General features: G+C 33.8%; 2 protein-coding genes across 3 annotated transcripts in view; one reads left to right on the top strand and one right to left on the bottom strand.

Annotated features, from left to right (window-relative positions):
* Positions 1 to 15,154, top strand: part of LOC117105595 (transcription elongation factor SPT5-like) — a 28,952-nt gene extending 13,798 nt beyond the window's left edge. For both annotated transcript variants that reach the window (XM_033246780.1, XM_033246781.1), the window contains 17 exons: positions 182 to 287; positions 1,321 to 1,396; positions 2,189 to 2,343; positions 2,880 to 3,035; positions 3,521 to 3,618; positions 4,370 to 4,439; positions 5,037 to 5,162; positions 5,632 to 5,757; positions 6,026 to 6,101; positions 7,243 to 7,341; positions 7,702 to 7,807; positions 8,679 to 8,803; positions 9,914 to 10,022; positions 10,576 to 10,784; positions 11,437 to 11,732; positions 13,144 to 13,239; positions 13,708 to 15,154. In XM_033246780.1, coding sequence (XP_033102671.1) covers positions 182 to 287; positions 1,321 to 1,396; positions 2,189 to 2,343; positions 2,880 to 3,035; positions 3,521 to 3,618; positions 4,370 to 4,439; positions 5,037 to 5,162; positions 5,632 to 5,757; positions 6,026 to 6,101; positions 7,243 to 7,341; positions 7,702 to 7,807; positions 8,679 to 8,803; positions 9,914 to 10,022; positions 10,576 to 10,784; positions 11,437 to 11,732; positions 13,144 to 13,239; positions 13,708 to 13,848 — 2,170 coding nt within the window. In that variant the 3' untranslated portion in view covers positions 13,849 to 15,154. The remainder of the gene's footprint in view (positions 1 to 181; positions 288 to 1,320; positions 1,397 to 2,188; positions 2,344 to 2,879; positions 3,036 to 3,520; positions 3,619 to 4,369; positions 4,440 to 5,036; positions 5,163 to 5,631; positions 5,758 to 6,025; positions 6,102 to 7,242; positions 7,342 to 7,701; positions 7,808 to 8,678; positions 8,804 to 9,913; positions 10,023 to 10,575; positions 10,785 to 11,436; positions 11,733 to 13,143; positions 13,240 to 13,707) is intronic.
* Positions 15,155 to 17,465: 2,311 nt separating this feature from the next.
* Positions 17,466 to 22,570, bottom strand: part of LOC117105582 — a 25,878-nt gene continuing 20,773 nt past the window's right edge. Inside the window, exons 15-19 of the mRNA XM_033246763.1 lie at positions 22,151 to 22,399; positions 20,891 to 20,962; positions 20,349 to 20,550; positions 18,550 to 18,594; positions 17,466 to 17,797 (exon numbers count right to left, since the gene is read on the bottom strand). Coding sequence (XP_033102654.1) covers positions 17,466 to 17,797; positions 18,550 to 18,594; positions 20,349 to 20,550; positions 20,891 to 20,962; positions 22,151 to 22,399 — 900 coding nt within the window. The remainder of the gene's footprint in view (positions 17,798 to 18,549; positions 18,595 to 20,348; positions 20,551 to 20,890; positions 20,963 to 22,150; positions 22,400 to 22,570) is intronic.

Here is a 22,570-nt window from a genome sequence, read left to right as displayed (position 1 = left end):
TTTTTGTGACAACAAAATTTGCAAATGTAAAATTGATTATTACATTTTTTTTTATTAGATGGGTAATGTTTAATTAACTATCTAAAATGGTTTTTAATTTTTAATAACATATCCTAAGGGTAAGTTTGTCAAACTTTGTAACTACAATGATTTTTAATTTTGAATAACATTGTATCCTTAGGGGCATAGGAGGGGAAGTGTCCACTGATGGTGATTACTACATGTTTGAAGGAAACAGATACAGTAGGAAAGGTTTTCTGCATAAAACATTTGTCATGAGTGCTATTGTGAGTTTAATTTCTTTTTTTTTTTGTTATTATTTAAAGTCAGACTCCGGAGGGGGGAAAAAAAATTTGATATGTTGTACAACTGATTTTTCTAAGACAGAAAAAGAGTTGTTTGATGAAAAACTGGGGAACGGTGAACGAGATACAGATTTTTGAATATTTAAAAACTGGGGGGGGGGGAAAGGGCGTAACTGCCTATTTTTACACCTTTTCCCCCAGTTTTTAAATATTCAAAAATCTGTGTCTCATTCACGATTGCTCAGTTTTTGATCAAACTACTTTTTTCTGTCTTAGAAAAATCAGTTCTACAAAATATCAAATTTTTTTTTCTCCGGAGCCTGATTTTAATAAAAATTATTGATAATTACAGAAGCAATACGACTCAAACACAATGTTTTACCACTGTCTCACAAGCAGATTGTGATCTCAGTGCCCTACAAATTGCGCAATATAAAATCACATGGCGTAAACAATATGTGTTAAAACACCTCACATATACAAGTGTCCATCAAAGAATATCATGCCACATTCAGTTGACTGTAGAAATGGTTCCTAGTTCAATTCGTCGTATATCTCCTTGTTTTTCAGCCAGAGGACTAAAATCCAAGTTAATTATCTTTCAAATGAGCCATTTAAACCATTTGTCCAGTATGGTCCATGTGATGTTAAAGAATGAAATGAACTCTTCAGAAAAGAGTAAATGATTGTCTACCAGAGTTCTGACCACTTTACCACTAGAAGCACCCCAAAGAAAATAAGTCTCCTGACTTTCATAGATTATCGTTTGTGTGTTTCGTATAAAAAATTCTAAATATAAATCCTTCTACAGAGTAATACACTTTGTTAAGCCTCATATTGAGAAATTATACTACAGAATCATTTATCTTATAATTGAAAAGATGTTAAATCTTAAGAATGTTTTAATTTACTGACACTGATAAATTGTTATTATATTGTACAAGGAAATCAAATTTCATGTATTAATTTCATTATTGTATATAACTAATAAAATGAACTTTTTCTTTTCTGACAGATGACAGAGGGTGTGAAGCCAACGCTATCAGAGCTCGAAAAATTTGAAGACAAACCGGAAAACATTGACATGGAATGTATCCTTTTTATATTACCGTTTATGGATTAACCAGAAGAAAAAATTCAGATATAGTCATGAATTTATTTCCTCTATTTTAGCATAATAGGCCTATTTCTTAAGTTACAGACATTACTCTACTACCTTTATTGTATTATTTTATTGTTGGAATTATAGATTTATATAAGCTAAGCTCCGGAGGAATAAAAATTGTTTACATGTTGTACAACTAATTTTTTTGAGAAACAAAAAGGATGCTTATAAAAAAACTCTGAAACTGTTAATCTAATATAGATTTTTGAATATTTAATAATTGTTGGAAAAGGATCGTAACCAAACTTTTAAAAAATAATAGATAGATTTATATGATTAATTTATTGTATTAAAATGCCTCCTTTGTATGTATTATCAATTATTAAAATAATAGATTTATATGAGACAGGCTTTGGAGGAATAAAAATTGTTTATATGTTGTGCAATTAATTTCTCTGAGACACAAAAAGAGTGTTTACGAAAAGCTGTTAATCTTATATAAATTTTTAAATATTTAAAAATTGAGGAAAAAAGGGTCGTAACCGACCTTTTTTAAAATAATAGATAGATAATAGATTTATATGAATAATAGATAAATAATAGATTTATAATAAAAAAAAAATTGATTTATATGATTAAATAACCAGCCTTTTTTAAAATAATAGATAGATAATAGATTTATATGAATAATAGATAAATAATAGATTTATAATAAACAAAAATAGATTTATATGATTAAATTACTGTTTGCTTGGTATTTCTTTGACCTCGAGTGCAGTGGTGAACACCAAAAGTACTAGTGATGTCACACACTCCTTTGCAGCCGGAGACAACGTAGAAGTCATTGAAGGGGAGTTGATCCACTTGCAGGGAAAAATCCAGTCAGTAGAAGGCAACACAATTTTTGTAATGCCCAAGCATGAAGACCTGAAGGTACAGTAATGAAGTTGGACAACACATGGTCTGTCAACCCTATCAAATATCGACAATTCGTCCTTATATGGGGATGATGAAGTCATGTTACATCTATATATGGGCAAATCATTAGTTAATTAACATGTTTGCTGCCAGGGATGCAAGTGCGACACTTCCGACAGGGTTTACCCAGGGTGCTAAGGGCACCTGTGTAAATATACCACTACTGTATTGCACGTAAACTCCCTGGCAGTGGTCACCGAAACGTGAACTCTAGCCCTGGAGGTTCAGGGGAAAACCCAGAAGTAACAGTCTAAAAATAAATACCATATGTTTGTTTGTGTTTCATTACAGCTGGTGAGAATGATTTTCAAAATGATGGCACTCTTTAAAAAAGGCCTGGCAGTCAATGTGTTAAATTATAATTATATACTATTTCAGAAGTTTATTATTTTTTTTAAATATATTTAATTAATAATTAGTAACCACTGTTGAATTCTCTGTCAAACTTTATTGGCATTTAATAATTATTAACAATGGTTTTTACATTCTAGGATTTATTAGAGTTTCCTGCTCATGAGTTATGTAAACATTTCAAGATCGGAGATCATGTTAAAGTCGTAGCAGGGCGCTATGAAGGCGATACAGGACTGATCGTACGAGTTGAAGAAAATATGGCAATTTTATTCTCTGATCTTACCATGCATGAGGTATGTATAAAGAATTTATTCAATTATATTTGAGTTTTAATAAACTTAGGAGAATTTGTTTTAATGTCTACCTTTCTTTTTCTTGATTGTCGAAGAATTAATTTATTCGTCTGTTATTAAATTTCATGTGTATATCAGACATTTAATTATCCACAATGATTTTTCAAAGAAATAGTAAAAGAAATTTTAGTGGTGGTAGTCTAGTTTCACTAGGCTAATTATCTGGAGGTTGTTGGTTCAATTCCACCCAAATTACATGCAAAAATCCCCCAAATCACTTGAAAAATAGTATTTGGGAACATACTGAGTTATACAGTCCGATAACATGTCAGGTATGGCAAAACATAACTCCTGTGATATTTTTCTGACACAAACATATATTAAAATATAAGAAATAATTATTGTTATCATATATTTGTTATTTAATCGGTTAAAGTATGCCCCTTTCTAAAGTCCAATCTAACACCTGTGCAATTTATTTTCAGTTGAAAGTGTTGCCAAGGGATTTGCAGCTGTGTAACGAGATGAGCTCAGGAGTTGACTCAATGGGACAGTTCCAACTCGGTGATCTTGTTCAGTTAGAGTAAGTTGCATATCTTTTTAAAATTTTTTACTCTATTTCATAAAATAGCTGGATAAAGTAAACATTGTGTTTGTTTCTTACACCTTTGAAAATAGAATGAACAGAAATTTGTGTTCATTATTTAAATTTTAGTTTCTTTGTGGCTAAATACATCTTAAGATGGTTTCTGCTGTGGAAGGTGCTATAAAATTACATGACAATTAAGCATTGACCATCTCTGGGTATCCATTTGGTTAATGTCTTTGTCCATCTATTGTCATTAGCTCTAACCACATGCCCTACCCATCTCCATTATGTCGTTTGTTCCGGTTCTCCATGTAACTGTTGCGCATAATATTCTGTCGAATACGTATGTGTAAAATCCAGGCATTCGCTGCATCGTATGTCGATCCAAATCCGCTTACTGTTAGCACTAGACAATGCAATGCTGTCTGCTTATTGGTGGTAGCTGTCTGAACAAACTGTCTTTAAAAACGAATTGTTGCGCACGCAATGTCACGTCGCGTTCTTTATAGAATCGATTCGGCTATTGGCCGCAGTAAGTGCCTGGTTAACATGATACTTTTGGTTTTTCGTTAATCTTTTTGAAGAAATGACAGGTCTCAGAACCATATATCATGGCAGGTATATGCACTGGTTGAACACCTTTCTTCTTAAAGCACATTAGAATTTAAGAAAAAAAGTGTTCAACCAGTGCTTTGCACTATTGTCTTCCATATCTGAATAATTTTTTATCTTTCTTCTAATAAAGTGCACACACAGTCGGTGTAATTGTACGACTTGAAAGAGAAGGCCTTCAGATATTGAGTATGCATAACAAGGTACGTCACCTTAAATTATTACAACTGAATATGATTTGGCTAAAAAATAGCTGTTTGTTGTCCTCTAATAATGCAAAATATTTTGGTGATTTGATAATAAAATAACTGTGTAGTCACTCTGAAAAAAGAAAAAACTCTTAATAATCATTTATGCATAACATCTTGGTGGATTACTTGGTATAAACTCCATGGATATCCCACGAAAGTCTGAAGAAGACTTATTTCCAGTGGGGTCCTTCCTTTGTCTCCTATGCAGTACACTAAAAGACTGTCCCTGCTGTTTTCCTAATAGTATACTGTGTTCTTTAACATGCACACAACTCTCATCTGAAATATGGTGCGCTATCATAGCTTGCATTTCAGCCCTCCAGCTGAAACACAAGTTGAGCAGTGTTGGGAATTGAACCAGGGACCTAGAACTCTCCACGGTTCAGCACACACAGTGTGGCTACCACCAGTTTAGCCGACTGAGCTAAACTGCTCTCTAATCAAAGTCCAATAGATTATCAAAGGCATAATATCAAATAAAATTTGAAAGAAAATATTATTTGGGTAACTGACAGAATTTTAACTTTGTTTTACACTTTGTGTTAACAGGTCTCGCATGTTAAACCCCAGGGCGTGACACGCAAGAAAGAGTCTAGAAGCGCTATTGCATTGGACGCTGAACAGAACAACATCCAGTTAAAGGATATTGTGAAAGTCATCGACGGACCGCATTCTGTGAGAAAATTTGCACTTACTCAATGCCAATTACAGTCAAATATAAAATAATCTGTTGATATAATCTTTAAAAAAGAATCATTAAGCTTCATTTTTCATAAAGTTGTGTTTTCGGTACCACCGATAGGTAGGTTGAATTATGGATTTTGGTTGCTGTTTGCATCTGGGACAGGTGCATAGTGTGTAAAAACACTGTAATGATTTTATGCCAATTAGGATTTAGGTGATGTAAAAAGTCAGGAGTATTCTGTTATTACCTTTAAATTATGTAAATATATTTCTTTGTTTAATAATTGTACATTAAATTACTATACTATTTTTAATCATGTTTGTATTATTACTGTAGAATTAATATGTTATTTGTATTATTGCTATAATTATTATCATGTATTGTTACTATTAATATTAGTGTATTCTGGAAGGTCATTTATGTAGCATGGTGTTATTTTTTTGTATTTATATTTCACAGGGACGGCAAGGTGAAATTCGGCACATCTACAGAAGTTTTGCATTCCTACACTCGCGCTTAATGACTGAAAATGGCGGAATCTTTGTTTGTAGAAATCGGCACATTGTGTTGGCGGGTGGATCAAGGGTAAGCAAGTGGCCATTTTGTCATTTTTTTCAATTAGTTTCGACATTACTGTGAGTTTTATTATTCCAATATATTTCCCGATTGAAAAAATACTGTTTCTTTGTACATACGAAGTAGTATTCCCATATTCTTTAATACATTATCCATTTTTTGTTTTCTTTTTCGACTCTGATTACTATTAAATTATTTTGCTTGTTTCAGCATGGGCAAAGGCTCTGTGCAGGTTAGCAGTTAGGCATGTCTAAACCATTTTGCTTTTCTTACACAGCCTATGGATAGTAGTCTTATTACTAGTGGATATTCTCCGATGTCTCCGAGAATTTCAAGTCCTGCCCACGGAAGTGGTATGTATTTAAAAAAAATTTTTTTTGAAGATATATATAATGGTATTTATTCAATCAAAATTCATTTAAAAAAACATGGCAGCCAAGAGGCTGAATTGCGAATTACGTTAACTAACAAAAGAACTAAGGAGAATTACAATTGAAAAAAATAAACCACTGCACAATTAGGACAAAAAAATTATGTATAGGCCTAAAATATTCTGGAAAAAATTACATTAAAATTGCAGATTAATTTAATTAAAAGACAAACATTGAGAAAATTACATTATTATTTTATTAATTATTATAATTATCATATACATTGAAACTGATGAATAGTAGAATGATTACATTATAATTGCCTAACAGCTATTTAATTGAAAAAGAAACCAACACATTTAAATAAAAACATAAGAAAAGACAAGGAGAAAAAACATCGCAAACATTTAGAATTACTGTACATGGGTTACAAGTGAGTGACAATAAAAAAAAACTACCGGTAACATAAAAACACATTAAAGACATAGAAAGGTGGATAATAAAAGAATAAAAAGCATTAAGAATGTACAATAGTTAAATAAAAATAAACATCACAAAAATATAGATAACATTCAAATATACATGCAATTAAAAAAAACGCTAACTAGCAAAACAAGAAAATCCTTTAAAGCACAATCGTTCCAAAGGAAAAACAATCAACGATTGCACAGAAAGGCTGATAACATCATGAACAATAATAATAAAATAAACTGCCGATTTAAAGCTAGCACAAAACCCCAGGTGGAAGAAAGTTACAAATCAATTAAGTTAAGTTAACAAGGTAAGGTAATGGGCTGCTACACTATTCAATTTTATGTGAAAAAATAAATGTGATGAGCCCATATTTGGTTGTAATATGACATCATCATGCCTATATAGCACATAACACAATAATGCAAGTACAGACAATATTGCTTACATTATGGCACTATGTGATACTTCATTAAGCTAGGAGTCTTTGGGAGATTACGAAAATTGTATTGCATTCTTTAACATACATATGTGTCATTTGGCACACAGGACCAACGTCTCTTCCGGAAGATGGTACGCTTTCATACTTGCATTACAGGATTTATTGATGAGCTTGTTTAATTATCTGAATGTGTTAATATTTGATTTCTAGGACCGCAGCAACAGGCTGGAGGACGAGGCCGAGGGCGTGTCGGCAGAGATCGTGATATGATTGGGCAGACCGTACGTATTTGCCAAGGCCCATTCAAAGGTAAATATTCAATTTTATTATACCAAACATCCAAGCTACTGTTTAACACCAGTTGTGTGTAATCATTGTGATTATTGTTGTTGCTGTTATTTTTGGTAATTTTATTGTATTATTAAATCGTTAATATTAATGTTTTTTGTTATAATTATTTAAATTTTACCGAACAAATTAAAATATAATTTTGCTTTGAGGAATGTTTCCTGATGAATTTAACCTCGCTTGTTTCAAGTGTAGTGTGAATCGTCACTTTGTGTACTCTGAATATTTGTTTGATTAGGACTCAAATTATTTTTTCATCTTGTATTCCTCGTCCGGTTTTTCCGCCCTTTCCGCATTGAGATTTTCTTTCTTTGATTTCAGGTTATATTGGTATAGTGAAGGATGCAACTGAGACAACAGCACGTGTTGAGTTACATTCAATGTTTAAAACAATTACTGTAGATAGAAACCGCTTGAACCCAGTAGGGTAAGTACTCATGGTGCACCCTCCAATTTCAGACCTTCTGATTTGAGACCATTTTTTCCAAGAATCAAATAACAATCATTATTCTATTAACAAAAGCTAGCCCACTAGTTGAAGACTAAACACAGAGAACACACAAATTTTTAGGTAACAAATGTGGTCTTGAATTGGAGGGCGAAATGTACTTCTATTTACTTAAGTTTGACTTTGAGAAGTGTAGAGTACAAACGTGATTTCATTATGGTACCATATGACAACTTTTTGACTGACCAACTACTCAATGGTCATTAAAACTGAGTACCTCCATGGCTACTAAAACATAGTTTTGTAAATCTACTCACAATTCAGTTATATTTTACTGCTATGAGTTTTGATAATAAAAGCAGAATGAATGAAATACCCAGAGTTTCACAGCTTTTTTCAACAAATATATTAGAACATCATCATTTCCGGATATAAAAAGAACACCTGGTTTATTGTTCTGCATATGGTGGCTATTAATACAGGTTTACAAGGCACAAAAATAGAGAACCAGAGTTTAGAAAAAGCTATGTAAATAGTGGCTTAGATGTAAGCATTAAAATCTGAATCTTCGGATCGGGAAGCCTGTGGAACCGATCAGAAAATTGAATCAGCTTGTAAAAATAGGGATGCTGGCGTTCAACGCATCAGAAACAGAATTTTGATTTTGTGAATGCAGCTTACTCGGCCATATTGTTGCTTGGTAACAAAAGGGTGTCACATAATGCTGTGATGTGAGTGGAGCAATGGAAAAACTTTGACCTCTTGTTGATTATTTCAATATTGTGTCACCTATATTATGCATCTCATTATATATTGGCACTCTTTAATTAAACTGTGTTTCTTCTTGTAGGGGGCAGAAAAGAAGTGGTGCAAGTACGTACTATGCGAGGACTCCTATGTATGGCTCTCAGACGCCTATGTATGGATCAGGATCCAGGACCCCAATGTACGGCTCACAAACACCTGTTCATGATGGTAAGTTTCAATTTAAAAAAATCGAATTCGGTCAACAGCAAGTATTCAAGTGTTTTAGATTTAGAGGGGGTAGAGAGAAGTGGTGCACGTACCCCCTGTGGTAGTGTTGTCTTGATCAGCCCAACTTTCTCCCCCCTCCCCCCACTTCCAGACATTAATAAATCCGCCCCTCAATCATTTTGAGTAGTAGTTCTCAATAAATTGTCTGTTGCACTTTCTGTTCATAAGTGCTCAGAGCGTTGAATTCAATTGCTATGTTGATTTGTAGCATAGTTTATTTATTATTCATTTATTATAAATAAGTTTGACACATACAAAAAAACATAGTTGATTAAGTTCTGTCCAGATTATCATATATTCTTAGACAAAATATTGCTGTATGCCCATATATAGTCATGATCTGCCTGTATATGGTCATGATGTGGTATTATCGTGACCATGTTGAGGCACATCACATGATTTTTGACAGCCTGGACATAGTCTTTAGGATTTGAACAATCCACTTTGGGTAAATAGTCTTAAATGTCATCATGGTTTTTTTTTTTTTTTTTTTTTTTTTTGCATTTTCGGGGTGTATCGATTTTTTCTGGGTGGGCCTTGATCATAATTTTTAGACCTTTTCAGTGGGAGACTACAATCGATTACAGTGCCACCAGCTTGAAGCGGATGGCAGGCTCAGTTTCAGAATTGTTGGAATTGAGATAGATTACGTCACACAATTGGCAAGGTCTTTGGAATCATTGCTTGTACCTCATCAATGCTTTTTTATTTATGTCATTGTGAAAATTCCCTAGAAAAAAATGTCTGATAAATATATGAAAAAAAAGACTTTGAAAATTTTGGGGGCTTCGTATTACCTTCCCGACCTCCCCTTGCATACACCCATGCATATTAATCTTGTCTTTGACAAAGGATAAATAAAGTGTATCAAAAAGTATAACAAAATTCAATATTCCCATATTTAGGTGTAATATGACAACATTATGTCCATATATAATTTATAATACAAATTTGTCATACAAAAGTTGGTAATGAATTTTCTTTTCTGTTATTATATATCAAAATGATCACAGTTTTGTATATAACAAATTGTTGTGTCATTCTCTACAGGAAGCAGAACACCTCATTATGATTCATCTCAAACGCCGTTGCATGATGGGAGTCAAACACCAGGTAGATCCGGAGCTTGGGACCCGAACAATCCAAATACACCATCAAGGTGAGTTTGTGTTCATAGCATGTTTAGAATCCGTTTTTAAACCTTGTTTTGTATTGGAAAAACGACTGCTATGATAATTGTACAGGTTACAGTTGTGGCAAAATGCTGAATTGATAGAATGTTTACATTAGAATGGTGCAAAAGTAATTGTTTCAAATAACATTAATATGGTCTCTTTCAATTTTATGTACAAACTTGTGTTTAAAAATACAAGTCGAACATAGTAGTGAACAGTTGCCAAACGACCGACATTGAAGTGAAGATACGAGATACGCATGATGATAAGCAGTTGATATTCAAGACAGGAGTAATTCGCAGTGTTTCGGTAAGTGATATAGTAGTGTACAGTAGTATAAACTATCCATAAAGTGAGATGTGTATAAGAGACAGTATATATATACTATTGTTTGGTACAATAGTTTATAAATATAATTCACACTGTGTTAACAACACAGACAAACTTTTCATTTGAAAATGGTCTCAGACTTCTTGATAGTTAATTAAATGTAAACAATTTTCTTTTATGTCATATTTCTCAATTGTAATATCAAAGGCAAAGTGACTACGACTATGGATTTGATGATGCCACGCCTTCGCCGCAGGCTTACAGTTCCAACCCAGCCACCCCAGGTTACGCATCTGACACACCTCCCAACAGCGGACCGTACACCCCCGCAACTCCTGGTAGTGCGTCTGGTATCTATGGAAGCGAATCAACATATTCTCCGTATCAACCTACAGCTTCTCCCGGTAGCTATCAACGTAAGTACTGGTTCTCTAAACTATCTTAGCGCCATTTTCGACCGTTTTAAGTCAGCTTACGACAACCTCCTAAGCGCTCCTGCTTATTCTTTTCCACAAGCTTCCTTTGAATTACTCAACATTTTGATTAATAAATATTCGAACTGGAAAGAATCGTCTTCGCAAAGCATAAGTAAGGCTGGCCATTAGGTGAGGCAAACCAACATTAGTGATCAAATATTTAATATATTCTTGTTTTCTACATTGTAAGCTTTAAAAATGATGGGTTATTTACTGGTATTGACTTACTATTTTCTAAGTTTTAGTAAGTAAAAAATAAGTAATAGTCAGTAAAATATTATTGCTTCTGTACTCAAGTATACAATATTGCCACATTACTCAGTTTAATTAGTGATAGGTTTGCAAGGTTTGGAATGGCAAAACATATTAGCAGTTCGCAAAAAGTATGTATATTTTATTACTTATTATACTTACAGTAAATACTCTAAGTAAAGTAAATAATGAAAGAATTATTTTAGTTAGTTTATTCTTAGACTACTTAATTATTCCAATTTGCCTATTATGGTAGCATTTTAATGTTTCATCCAAAGGCATTTGTTTTTCTCATTAAAACTAGAAAATAATGTAATATTGATATTGTGTTTTATTGCAGCCAGCCCTGCAGGCAGCTTTAACCAAGCACCGAGCCCTGGTACATACCAGGGTACGCCATCACCACAGAGCTACCATCTGACGTCGCCTGGTAGCTACCAAGCTACTCCGAGTCCAGTTGGCTTTCCTATGACCCCAGGAGCTCCATCTCCCATGGGGTTCAATCCACATACCCCTGGGGGTACTATTGACCCTAACCAGTCTGAATGGCAAACGACCGACATTGAAGTGAAGATACGAGATACGCATGATGATAAGCAGTTGATATTCAAGACAGGAGTAATTCGCAGTGTTTCGGTAAGTGATATAGTAGTGTACAGTAGTATAAACTATCCATAAAGTGTGGTATAAAGCCTGCCATTAAAGTTGTTATACGACATTCCAATAGAATAGGTAATTGTAAACCAGTATACAAGCATGGCCACTGAGAATGGTCAGTTTGGCCGGAACTCTCTTCCTTGAATTTAAGAACCTGAACATAATCCAATTTGCCAAACTGCCTTCCCTATTAAAATGTGCTTTTAGGTTGTGCTTTAAATTAGTACTATTTTGGACATGGTAAATCCTTAAAATGTAAGAAACTTTTCATATAGAGTGTGGTATGAACCCTTCTATTAGGGTGTGGTATGAACCCTTCTGTTAAGGCATGGTATGAACCCTTCTATTAGGGTGTAGTATGAACCCTTCTATTAGGGCGTGGTATGAACCCTTCTGTTAGGGTGTGGGATGAACCCTTCTATTAGGGTGTAGTATGAACCCTTCTATTAGGGTGTAGTATGAACCCTTCTATTAGGGTGTAGTATGAACCCTTCTCTTAGGGTGTGGTATGAACCCTTCTATTAGGGTGTAGTATGAAGCCTCCTATTAGGGTGTGGTATGAACCCTTCTATTAGGGTGTGGTATGAACCCTTCTATTAGTGTGTGGCATGAACCCTTCTATTAGGGTGTGGTATGAACCCTTCTATTAGGGTGTGGTATGAACCCTTCTATTAGGGTGTAGTATGAACCCTTCTATTAGGGCGTGGTATGAACCCTTCTATTAGGGTGTAGTATGAACCCTTCTGTTAGGGCGTGGTATGAACCCTTCATTAGGGTGTGGTATGAACCCTTCTGTTAGGGTGTGGTATGAACCCTTCTATTAGGGTGTGGTATGAACCCTTCTATTAGGGTGTAGTATGAACCCTTCTATTAGGGTGTAGTATGAACCCTTCTGTTAGGGCGTGGTATGAACCCTTCTATTAGGGCGTGGTATGAACCCTTCTGTTAGGGTGTGGTATTAACCCTTCTATTAGGGTGTGGTATAAAGGTTTTTTGGGAAATTGCTTTTCTGTTGCTCCACCAACTGATGCATGAGTAGTGGTTAGGAATTTTAAATCACAATTGTAAGGTTTTGTATATTTTAGTCTAGGGGTTCTAAGTTGGAAGAAGTTATTTCCAGGAGATCAGTTTTAAGTAAGCCTTCCTAACACATCTCATTTCATTTTGCTGTACATGGTGATACAGTTGATGAGACAATTGGTAATGAAGCAGTGAAAATAAGCAGATACTATGAATTTGCGGAGATGGCTTATCTTCTGGATGATTATTGCTTGCTTGGGAGAGTGCTGGAGGCATCCCGATTTCCGGGAGACTCCTGTGAGTGCCGATGTTAGTCTTATTGTCTGCCTAGTGAAATGGTTGTGATCATTCTTATACCTTTTTCATGCAGGGTGCTATGTGTTCTGTGTTCCTACCAGAGGATGATAAGATCGTAAATATCCACGCTCATCATCTAGAACCAGTAGTACCAACCAAGACAGACAGGGTGAGTTTAATCCAGTCGAAATTAAGATTTTATGCAGCGATTACAATTAAACAATAAAGTTTAATATGTTGAACCATTATGGCTTCATTTTGAACTATATGGATTTTTTTCTTTAAAAAAAATAACACATCACATTGTTCTTTTATTACACATGCCTATACACATTCTCACACACTACATGTGATCTTTGCCTGCCTTAGCTTGACAAATTGATCAAATTGTGATAGTTGCAATGTTAAATCATCATCATCATAGATTTAATGAGTCTGAATTTAAATTATGCTAAATAAAATTACTTTTGTTTTCAGACTTTTGATTTATGATTGACTGAAATTCGCATACAAAATTATAACAATTTATCAATTTATTTATTGTTTATTTTATTTATTTTTTATCTAGAGTTTATTATCAATATTATTTTAAATCATAATTTACTAATTCAACCTTTTTTAAATTTATTTGCTTTAGGTTAAAGTTATTCTTGGCGATGATCGGGAAAGCACCGGAATGTTGATAAACATTGATGGGGAGGATGGCATTGTCAAGATGGACCAAGCAGATCTTAAGATCTTACAGTTAAGGTTCCTCGGAAAACTGCACGAAAAATAAAATCCTGTTAATATTTCATCTGAAAAAAATGTTGGAATAGCAGATAAAACAGGGCACCCTCCAATTCAAGACGAACTGTATTTAGATCCATTAGGAAGGAACTATTGGTCTCCTAGCTGAAACGTATCTTACAGTGGCAGGCCTAATGGCAAACATAATGACAGACCCAAGGGCGTGTTTTTACAATTACCCTATAAAGGGTCATAAGAATAAGTTTTTTCTGCTCTTGGTAAAAACATTTGGATCTGCTTTGGCATAATATCTGATATTATTGATGAAGATAATTAAATTCTAAGGTATATCTGTTATCTGAATTCTAAGGTATATCTGTTAGGTTTTACTACTTTTCAAAATTTTGTTGCATAAACTTTTTACAATACTTTCTTGTTATTTTTTCTTTGAAAGCAACAGGACATGTTCAACCAGAGATTTTTAATCCTATAACTTACTTCTCTACTACTTTTTGTAAGTTGACAATAACATTGTTTACGTAACCGATAAAATCACAGAAATAAAATGGGCGTATTATTGAATAAGCCCTTAATTCACTGACGGTCAAGTCAGATGTGAGAAGAAAACAGCAACAACTGACTGAAGTACTGTACTTGTACATGCAAGAGACACAACTCTTAACCTTTACCCTTTACCCTATGTCACACATCATACTTTTATTTCCCTTCTATCAATTTTTTTTTTTATTGTTGATCATATATTTGAAGTTTGCACACCATAAATGTTTGGTTTTTATTGATGTAGCTACCAAACATTATATATTACAAGTGTTAATTATTAACAGCTTTTGTTTCAAGACTGTATACTTGCTTGTACTACATGCATGTTATGTGTACTATTGTTTTCTTTAATGTTTTTTTAGACTGAGAAGCCAGTCCAGTGGGAATTTACTGTTCTCAGTAAGGTTCCAGTTGAGCATTCCATCTACAAAGAGCTATCCTCTTGTAGAAAAGATTTTTTGGTTAATCATAAGTTTAAGTAACATACTCCAAGTATCTATAAACACTGTGTTTGGTTACTTGGTTCTTTTGACTTCTGAAGTAAGTGAACAAAAATGTAAGTAAAATGTATGTAAACACACATAAAATACAGTAAGTATTTTTGTCACAAAATTGCCTTAAGGTGAAATGACTTGACGAAAATGAAACCTAAATTTTCAAGGCCCAAAAGGCATACATGAAGGTATTGATCTAGAATTTATAGAAAAGTAAAAAAAAGTGTGTACTGGATGTTTTTATTTGCATTAAACTTTCGGGATGTGCGAGTTCTCATGATCTCTCACCGTTCAGTCTAACCTCTTTTTAACCATTTTGTATGATTGACAGTTCGAGTTCAGCTAATCTTTTAAATAAAACCTGCTATCAAAGCTCGGTGCTCGATTGTTTTGCTGAATGCCAGTTTATCGCAAATGGTTCTCCAACAAATGTCGCCCCATATCGCCAGCACGGATTTTGCGGACAGGATGCTTAGCAAGATAATTGAGGTGGTGTGGATTCTCACGCATCCCCTACCCACTTTTGGGAGGAAGAAAAAAAAATGATAGCCCAGAATGCCTCAAATGTTATGTTCGGGCGTCTAGAACACAAAAATTTCGCGGATGCATGCCCCCGGAACCCCTGTCACAGTGTTGTCTCGATCAGCCCAACTTTCGGCCCCCTCCCCTTTTGGACATTTCTGGATCCGCCCCTAGTACATGACAAAATTTACAAAATCTAAACATTTTACAATAATCAGACAGTGTTTGTGTATAATAAAAAGTATGGTATTTACAAAGTATTGAAATGCAGATAATCGTCTTTCAGCATATGCGAAAGAAATAGGAGTAAGACCCATTAGCCTACAGAAAAAGGGAGTTCCAGTTTTATGTCCGTAACAAAATATGTTTATATTGAATTTAAAAACTTTTGCATTTGCATTTTCGGATCAGAAGACTTGCCGAATTGATCAGAAAATAGAATAAGTGTGGAAGAATAAGTACGCTGGCATTCAGCGCTTTGGAAACATGACCTGAATTTCGGTTAAGATACAATGTTCAAACAAGATTAAGGATACAGAGGTGAATCTCCTGGAAAATGTCTCGGTAGCTGGTATAATGGATTTATAAAGCAGGCTAATATTATTGTAATTCGATTAAAGCTGTCAAATTGTACACTGTCATGCCGTACGCTTGCTTTCACTTTTTATTAATCCTCTTTTTTTAACAAAATACCTCAGTGAAGAAAGATATGCTCAAAATTATAGTAAAGTTAATAATTTATTTACCATTTTTTTCTTAGCACTCTTTTTACGAGGAATCAGGTTCAGAGGGACTTGAGCTAATGCAAAAATAGTTTTACTACTAGTTAAGACTTTTTAAAATCTAAAAAAAAAAAAAAAACCCAAAATATCACAGCCTTTTATAATACATTAATAACATAACAATTACATTTTAACAATGTACACTGTGAAATTACTTTAAGCTACTTTAAGATGAGATTTTAGAAAAAAAAAAAAGATTATGTTTTATAATTAGGTAGACAAGTTATAAAATACAGTTAATAATTCCACACAATTTTAAAAAATACCTTAACCTGATTAAAAAAAAACAAAAAAACATGAAATTTAGAAAAATATAGTATAGTGAGCATAAGCTGTAATAATAAACAAATTACATTTATCAAAAAAACATACATGGATGAAATTACCTGCAATTTAAACAAAAATAATGAAAAAGTTATTTAAAAAAAAACAGGCCTATTGCACACAATTATATTTCACAAAAGTACCACTAAATTAAAGAAGATAAATGTTTAGGCAGAAATATTAGAAATATAAACAAATAAGTACATTAGAGTGTCTTCGTAGTTGAAAAACAGCACAAAATGGAATACGAACCTCCACAACCAAATCATAAAGAGAAAAAAAGAAACAGACAAATAATTTGGTATAAGAAGTAGTTCTTAATTGCAGTCGGCTTAATTTAAAATCATCAGTATGGCTTACAGCCATACTGATTTTTTTTTTTTTTTAAATAACATGAACAATTTATTGCGACTAGATCTAAATAAAATATTTATTTTTCACTCATTTATAGGTAATGAATGAATGTTAAAAAATACATGATAAAAATGTTTATAAAGAGGAAAGTGGGTGTAAATTATCTGTTCATTACCAATTATATTCGTTATGTTCTTTGTACAACCTTTAAGCATGAAAATAACATTTAAAAGACTAACCCCGCATCGTTTTTATAGAACATTTTCACTATGAAACTTTACACATCATGTATTAAATATGATTTATTATAACAACTTTAATTATCGGCCTATGTTTTACATAGCTTAAGTACTATGCATCTGGAATGAGGCCATAGGCCTTTCTGAAATTTCCCGCGTCTCTCATCAAACAAGGCTGAAGCCTATCGCGTGGCAATTAGGCCTAAAACTTAGTTTTTACAATGTTCAACTTTATTCCAGGAGAAACTCGAACATCTGCGTCAATTTGATGTTGAATGCACTTTTCAACAAGTGCTTTGAAAGTAGCATTATGGGTTTCTCAATTTCTCCATTTGACGGAGCTTATCGTACATACAATTAGGCCCAAAACTTGGTCTTAAATGTTTAATTTCATTCTAAGAGAAACTCATAAACATCTACGTCAATTTTATGTTCAATGCATTTTTTAACAAGCGCTTTGACTGTCGCATTGCCGGCTTCTCGATCTCTCCACTTGCGTAGACAGCAGAATATCTTTTCTCTTTCTGGGGAATACACAGGGCATGCATGGAAGATCTCATTCTCTTTCAGTCCAAGACTACGTACGAAGCTTTTCCATTCAGCTCCCAACTTTCCAGAAAATTCGTTTAATTCATACTCACTGATTAATCTGTCTGAGTAACCTTTTTTCGGGGGCACTGGCTGCAGGTTTTTGGATGAGGCATCATTACTTTCAGAAGACTCTGTAAATTTGATATTATAATTATTTTAATAAATATAAAATAATGCATCCATGATGTTGTTGAATGTACTAGTTCCGTGCGCAAAGAAGTAGCAAACGACTAGGTATACTCCCCAGGGCAATGTATGTTATCCAGTGACCAGGGAGGGGTAACACAAGCGCCTTTGATCATTCACTTTGAAATTGGCGCCTATAAATATTTGAATATTATTATTATTATTACAAAACCGAGTTGAGTATTAGAAATTAGACCAAATTTATCTAGATGTACATTGACGTATTTTAGCAACTATCCTAACATTTTACCAACTATGGATATAAGCAAAATGGGTCTTTGGATTGGGATTACTATGGCCTCCTTCCACTCACTAGGAAATACACCAGATCCAAGAGCAAGGTTGAAATATAGGCCGATGACATTTTCAGCACGTGGATGTAATTTTTTCTCGCTCTGGTGATTTACCTACTTGTTCAGAAAAGTAAGTACTTCTAAAGGTGAAATTAAGTATCCCATAATAGTGGAATGAGGCCATCGATGCTCATTACAATCCTCGTCTGGTATAAAGGAGTTAGAATTACCTGCAGAAAATTTAGATATTAAAGCTTTGGGCAATAATTATTCTTATAGTCATGTCTTTAACTATTCTATTAATTTATTAAGAAGACATTATATGAACAAAAAGAAGTAGCTTATAGAATCTAACATTATGGTATCAATTATCTTACTATCCAGTGCTTGAATCTAAATCTTACGTTTTAGTGATGTTTCAGGATCCTCCAACAATGAACTTGCACCTCCTGTGAACAAAAAAGATCAACTCATTTTTGTGTCTACTGGCTTGAGATTTAGATACTGTATGAGGACCCTCCACTCTTAAACACCACCACCCTCAATACACTCTACATATTAGCTGATATACTGTAGTGTGATTCGGTCATCGTTTATTAAGACAAAAGGCACCGTTGCACACGATTGGTCAATTAAACAAAATATAAAGTAACAATTGTTAAATTGTGGCCAAAATATAGTAAGAGAAAGGAAGCACGACTGAATCACTCCTACATTTAATTAATTAAGAAACATTGTGTTTTTTGAATTTTCAAAGATATCAACAAAATATAAGTAACTTATAAAAATCTTACTAGTGCTTGAATCTAAATCTTACGTTTTAGTGATGTTCTAGCACCCAGCGACGATGAACTTCCACCTTCCGTGAATAAAAAAAAAAGAATTTTGTTATGTAACAATAGATAATGTTAGTCTGTTATATTATCAGGTATGATTAAAAAACAAGGCTATTGCACAGTTGGATTGGATTTACTATATTCAGTGTGAAGAACCAAAGGGTGTTCCTACAGAAAATCGAGACAGAAACTGTTGTCTTATCATTGGTTGATTATCGGATTGCCAAGATAAGAACCATGTTGAAAATACATTTTGCCTCCACATGAAACAGTTGCATTTTGACTAGGCCAATGGCGGCGCTACGGGGGGCTGGGAGGGCTACAACCCCCCTGTCGGGGAGAAAAAGAATTATATCTATTTTTTACATATTAATTGACTCCAAAATCGATTAAATAAGCCTTTGAAACCTCTAAATTGTCATTTTCCGGGGGTCAGCCCCCTGGACCAATTTCGAAACGTTTTTAGTGGGTTGTCAGCAACGCCCTACCACGCCCACTTTTTCTCGTCGGGACCTTGGCATCGGAAAAATCCTGGCGCCGCAAATGGACTAGGCTGATACATTTTTTTTGTTTATCTCCGATGAGGAGCTCTAGGTCAATTTGATGTTCAATGCAATTTTCAACGAGCGCTTTGACAGTCGCATTGCCGGCTTCTCGGTCTTTCCATTTCAGTAGACAGCAGAATACCTTTTCTCTTTCTGGGGAATACACAGGGCACGCATGGAAGATCTCATTCTCTTTCAGTGACTACGTAAAAAGCGTTTCCATTCAGCTCCCAATTTTCCAGAAAATGTGTTTAATTCATACTCACTGATTAATCTGTCTGGGTAAACTTTTTCTGGGGGCATTGGCTGCAAAGTTTTAGGTGCGGCACCATCACTTTCAGATGTAAGTTTGATATTATAATTATTGTAATAAATAAAAAATAATGCATACATTCAAGGTTTACATAAGAAATCATGGATGACCGTAACGCCTGATGTTACTGTAGGAATGCGGCTCCTTTGTAATCTTCACCAGATGATAAATATGTATTCACTTGCATAGGCAAGAATGTTTTTGAAAGTTGCACATACACAATCTTATTTACTTGATCGGACACCGTTAGTCCCAATATGATTTTCTTTGAATTGTCTTTATTTAAAGTCAAAAATTATATTTTTGAAGTAATATTTCCAAAATATTACCGCATATGATCAAAATTAGCAGAGTTGCAATTGTTTGTATGTCGTCAATTGCGCAATCGACAAGAACATGTCAAGTATAAGAACCTTCTTATCCAACTCACATTTTTTGAATTTTTATATAATGTGTCTAATAATTTAATTTTTTAATTACCAAATAAATAATAGCGATCGTAAACCAACCTGCTGAAAATAGTCTTTTGAGGCGAGACGTGTTCATTGCCTTTCTTCCACATCGAACCTTCTTCTTCAAGCAATCCTCCAGATCATGTAAATGAGGTTTCTGTGTTGGTTGACACACACTGCAGAGGACGCGCAACTTGTAGCCAATCCCTTCTGTTGTGCCATACACTGTTTTCAGTTGATCTCTGAGGTAGTCTAATATCTACAGATTTAAAAAAAAACCCGCTGCAAATAATATTTTGATTGTCTTGAGGCAAATAAATTGTACTGTAGTGTATTTGAGTTGATTGTTACAGTAAGTATTGTTTTTACTTTCATAAATGAACTGAAACGTGATTGTTTTCGAAATATTTTTGGAAGTGACTATTACATTATTGTTGGCACAAATTAAGCGTATTCGAAATGAGTGTTAAATCATGCTTTGCGTAGACTCACAAGAATTAAGACAAAATGTGTTAGCAATATTTATCTTTAATCTAAAAAAAAGCCTAGTTGTCAACGATCTCTACAAGACCAATCAATCATTATTTACGTAGGCCTACCTCAATGCAGAAACTTGGATGAGGCTCTGCTACTACATTTCCATCTTGGTCAATTAAATGCGATATTTCAAGCTTTGAAGAAAAGAAAAATACATCCAAAGTAAAATCTGATTGTGTGATACTGGTGTTACAGTGCATTTATAAAATGGCAGTTTAGATTTAATTAATAATAATGATAATGTTAGTAATAGAAATAATTTGAGGATTTGGCCAAGAGGAAATGTTTCTGCTTTTTGTGCTGAAGACCTGATTCAAAACCGATTAACGTTGGATTTTAATTGGATTCGATCATTCGGTCCCTAAAATAACTCTCGAATGAGAGTTAGGTGAGACAGGGTGCATGGTATAACTGGCGTCCTAATATGGCTGTCGCGTGTCCTCAGGGGTTAAGCCTAAATTTCTAATTCTAAAAAATCTAAATTAGGAATAATGTTAAAAATTAAATCCCAATAATTTAAAATTACAACGACTATCACAACGACTGCCGCCACATCGCCGACGATGACAATAATGATAATAATAATGTATTTCATTACATCTAATGATTATGATGCAAATAATGAGTTCCAGGATAAACAGGAAAAAAAAGGAAATCGTAAAAACAGCTCCACTATTTACGTGAACTTCATTTGTTGCAAATTGATGCCAGAATTCAATATAAAATCCTTTTACTGACTTATAAGTCACTGACTCTCAATCAACCCGCATACATTAATCAACTTCTTCCCAAATATATGCCTGGCCGTTCCCTACGTTCATCTGATCTCAATTTAATTTCTGTCCCTCGCAACAACACTAAGACCTTCGGACACAGATCATTTTCATTTGCTGCAGCCACACTCTGGAACGCACTACCACTTCACATTAAAAAATCAACATCAATTCCTTTATTTAAAAAATCACTCAAAACGCACTTATTCCAACAATAACATGAAGCGCCACTGATAATTACTTCGGTTTTTTAAATGGCGCTATATAAGTTCTTACCTTATTATAATATATATAGTATAGGTTTATATAGAAGACACCTACTTTAAACACCGTCAATTTGAAACGCTTTCAGTATTTAATTAGAATTATTGCAAGTTCCTAACAAATGTTATTAATGCACGACTGTAGCACTCTCATCCATATTTTTATTCCTATTTAAAGAAGGACTTTTAAATGTAATTTAAATGTAACTTTTAGTTCAGTAGGTCTACCATCATTTTTTACCTTCAATGCGTGTCTGTTCTCAATTTTGACAGCTCCTAGACTCACCAAGTGATCGTCATCTAAATCAAAATCACTGCAATTTTGATACAATTCTGCTTCGCTACTTTTACCTTTGACCTTCATCAAGTCTAAAAATGCAACGACTAATATATTGTAGACAGCGTCAGGGAGGAAGTCCGTAGGGGTTACATAAACAGAAACCGTCTGTTTCTCGTCTTTCTTAACTTCCAAACTCTCTTTATTGACTTGCATGCGAGAGGGGACAATAAACCTTCGAGTAAATTGTTGATCTCCCTTAAAAAAAAAATTAAAAAAAGAGTGAACAATATGTATATATGTATATATATGTATATGTATATATATGTATATATATATTGTATATATATATGTATATATGTATATATATCAAGATAGCCGTTATATAAAAATCAAGATATGTATATATGTATATATATGTATATGTAT

Source organism: Anneissia japonica, unplaced genomic scaffold (genome assembly GCF_011630105.1).
Source record: "Anneissia japonica isolate Jap-2015-1 unplaced genomic scaffold, ASM1163010v1 scaffold287598_len761594_cov195, whole genome shotgun sequence".
NCBI classification, from domain to species: Eukaryota; Metazoa; Echinodermata; class Crinoidea; order Comatulida; family Comatulidae; genus Anneissia; species Anneissia japonica.
The sequence above is the reverse complement of the archived record's forward strand: the minus strand, read 5'-3'. Positions and strand labels throughout refer to the sequence as shown.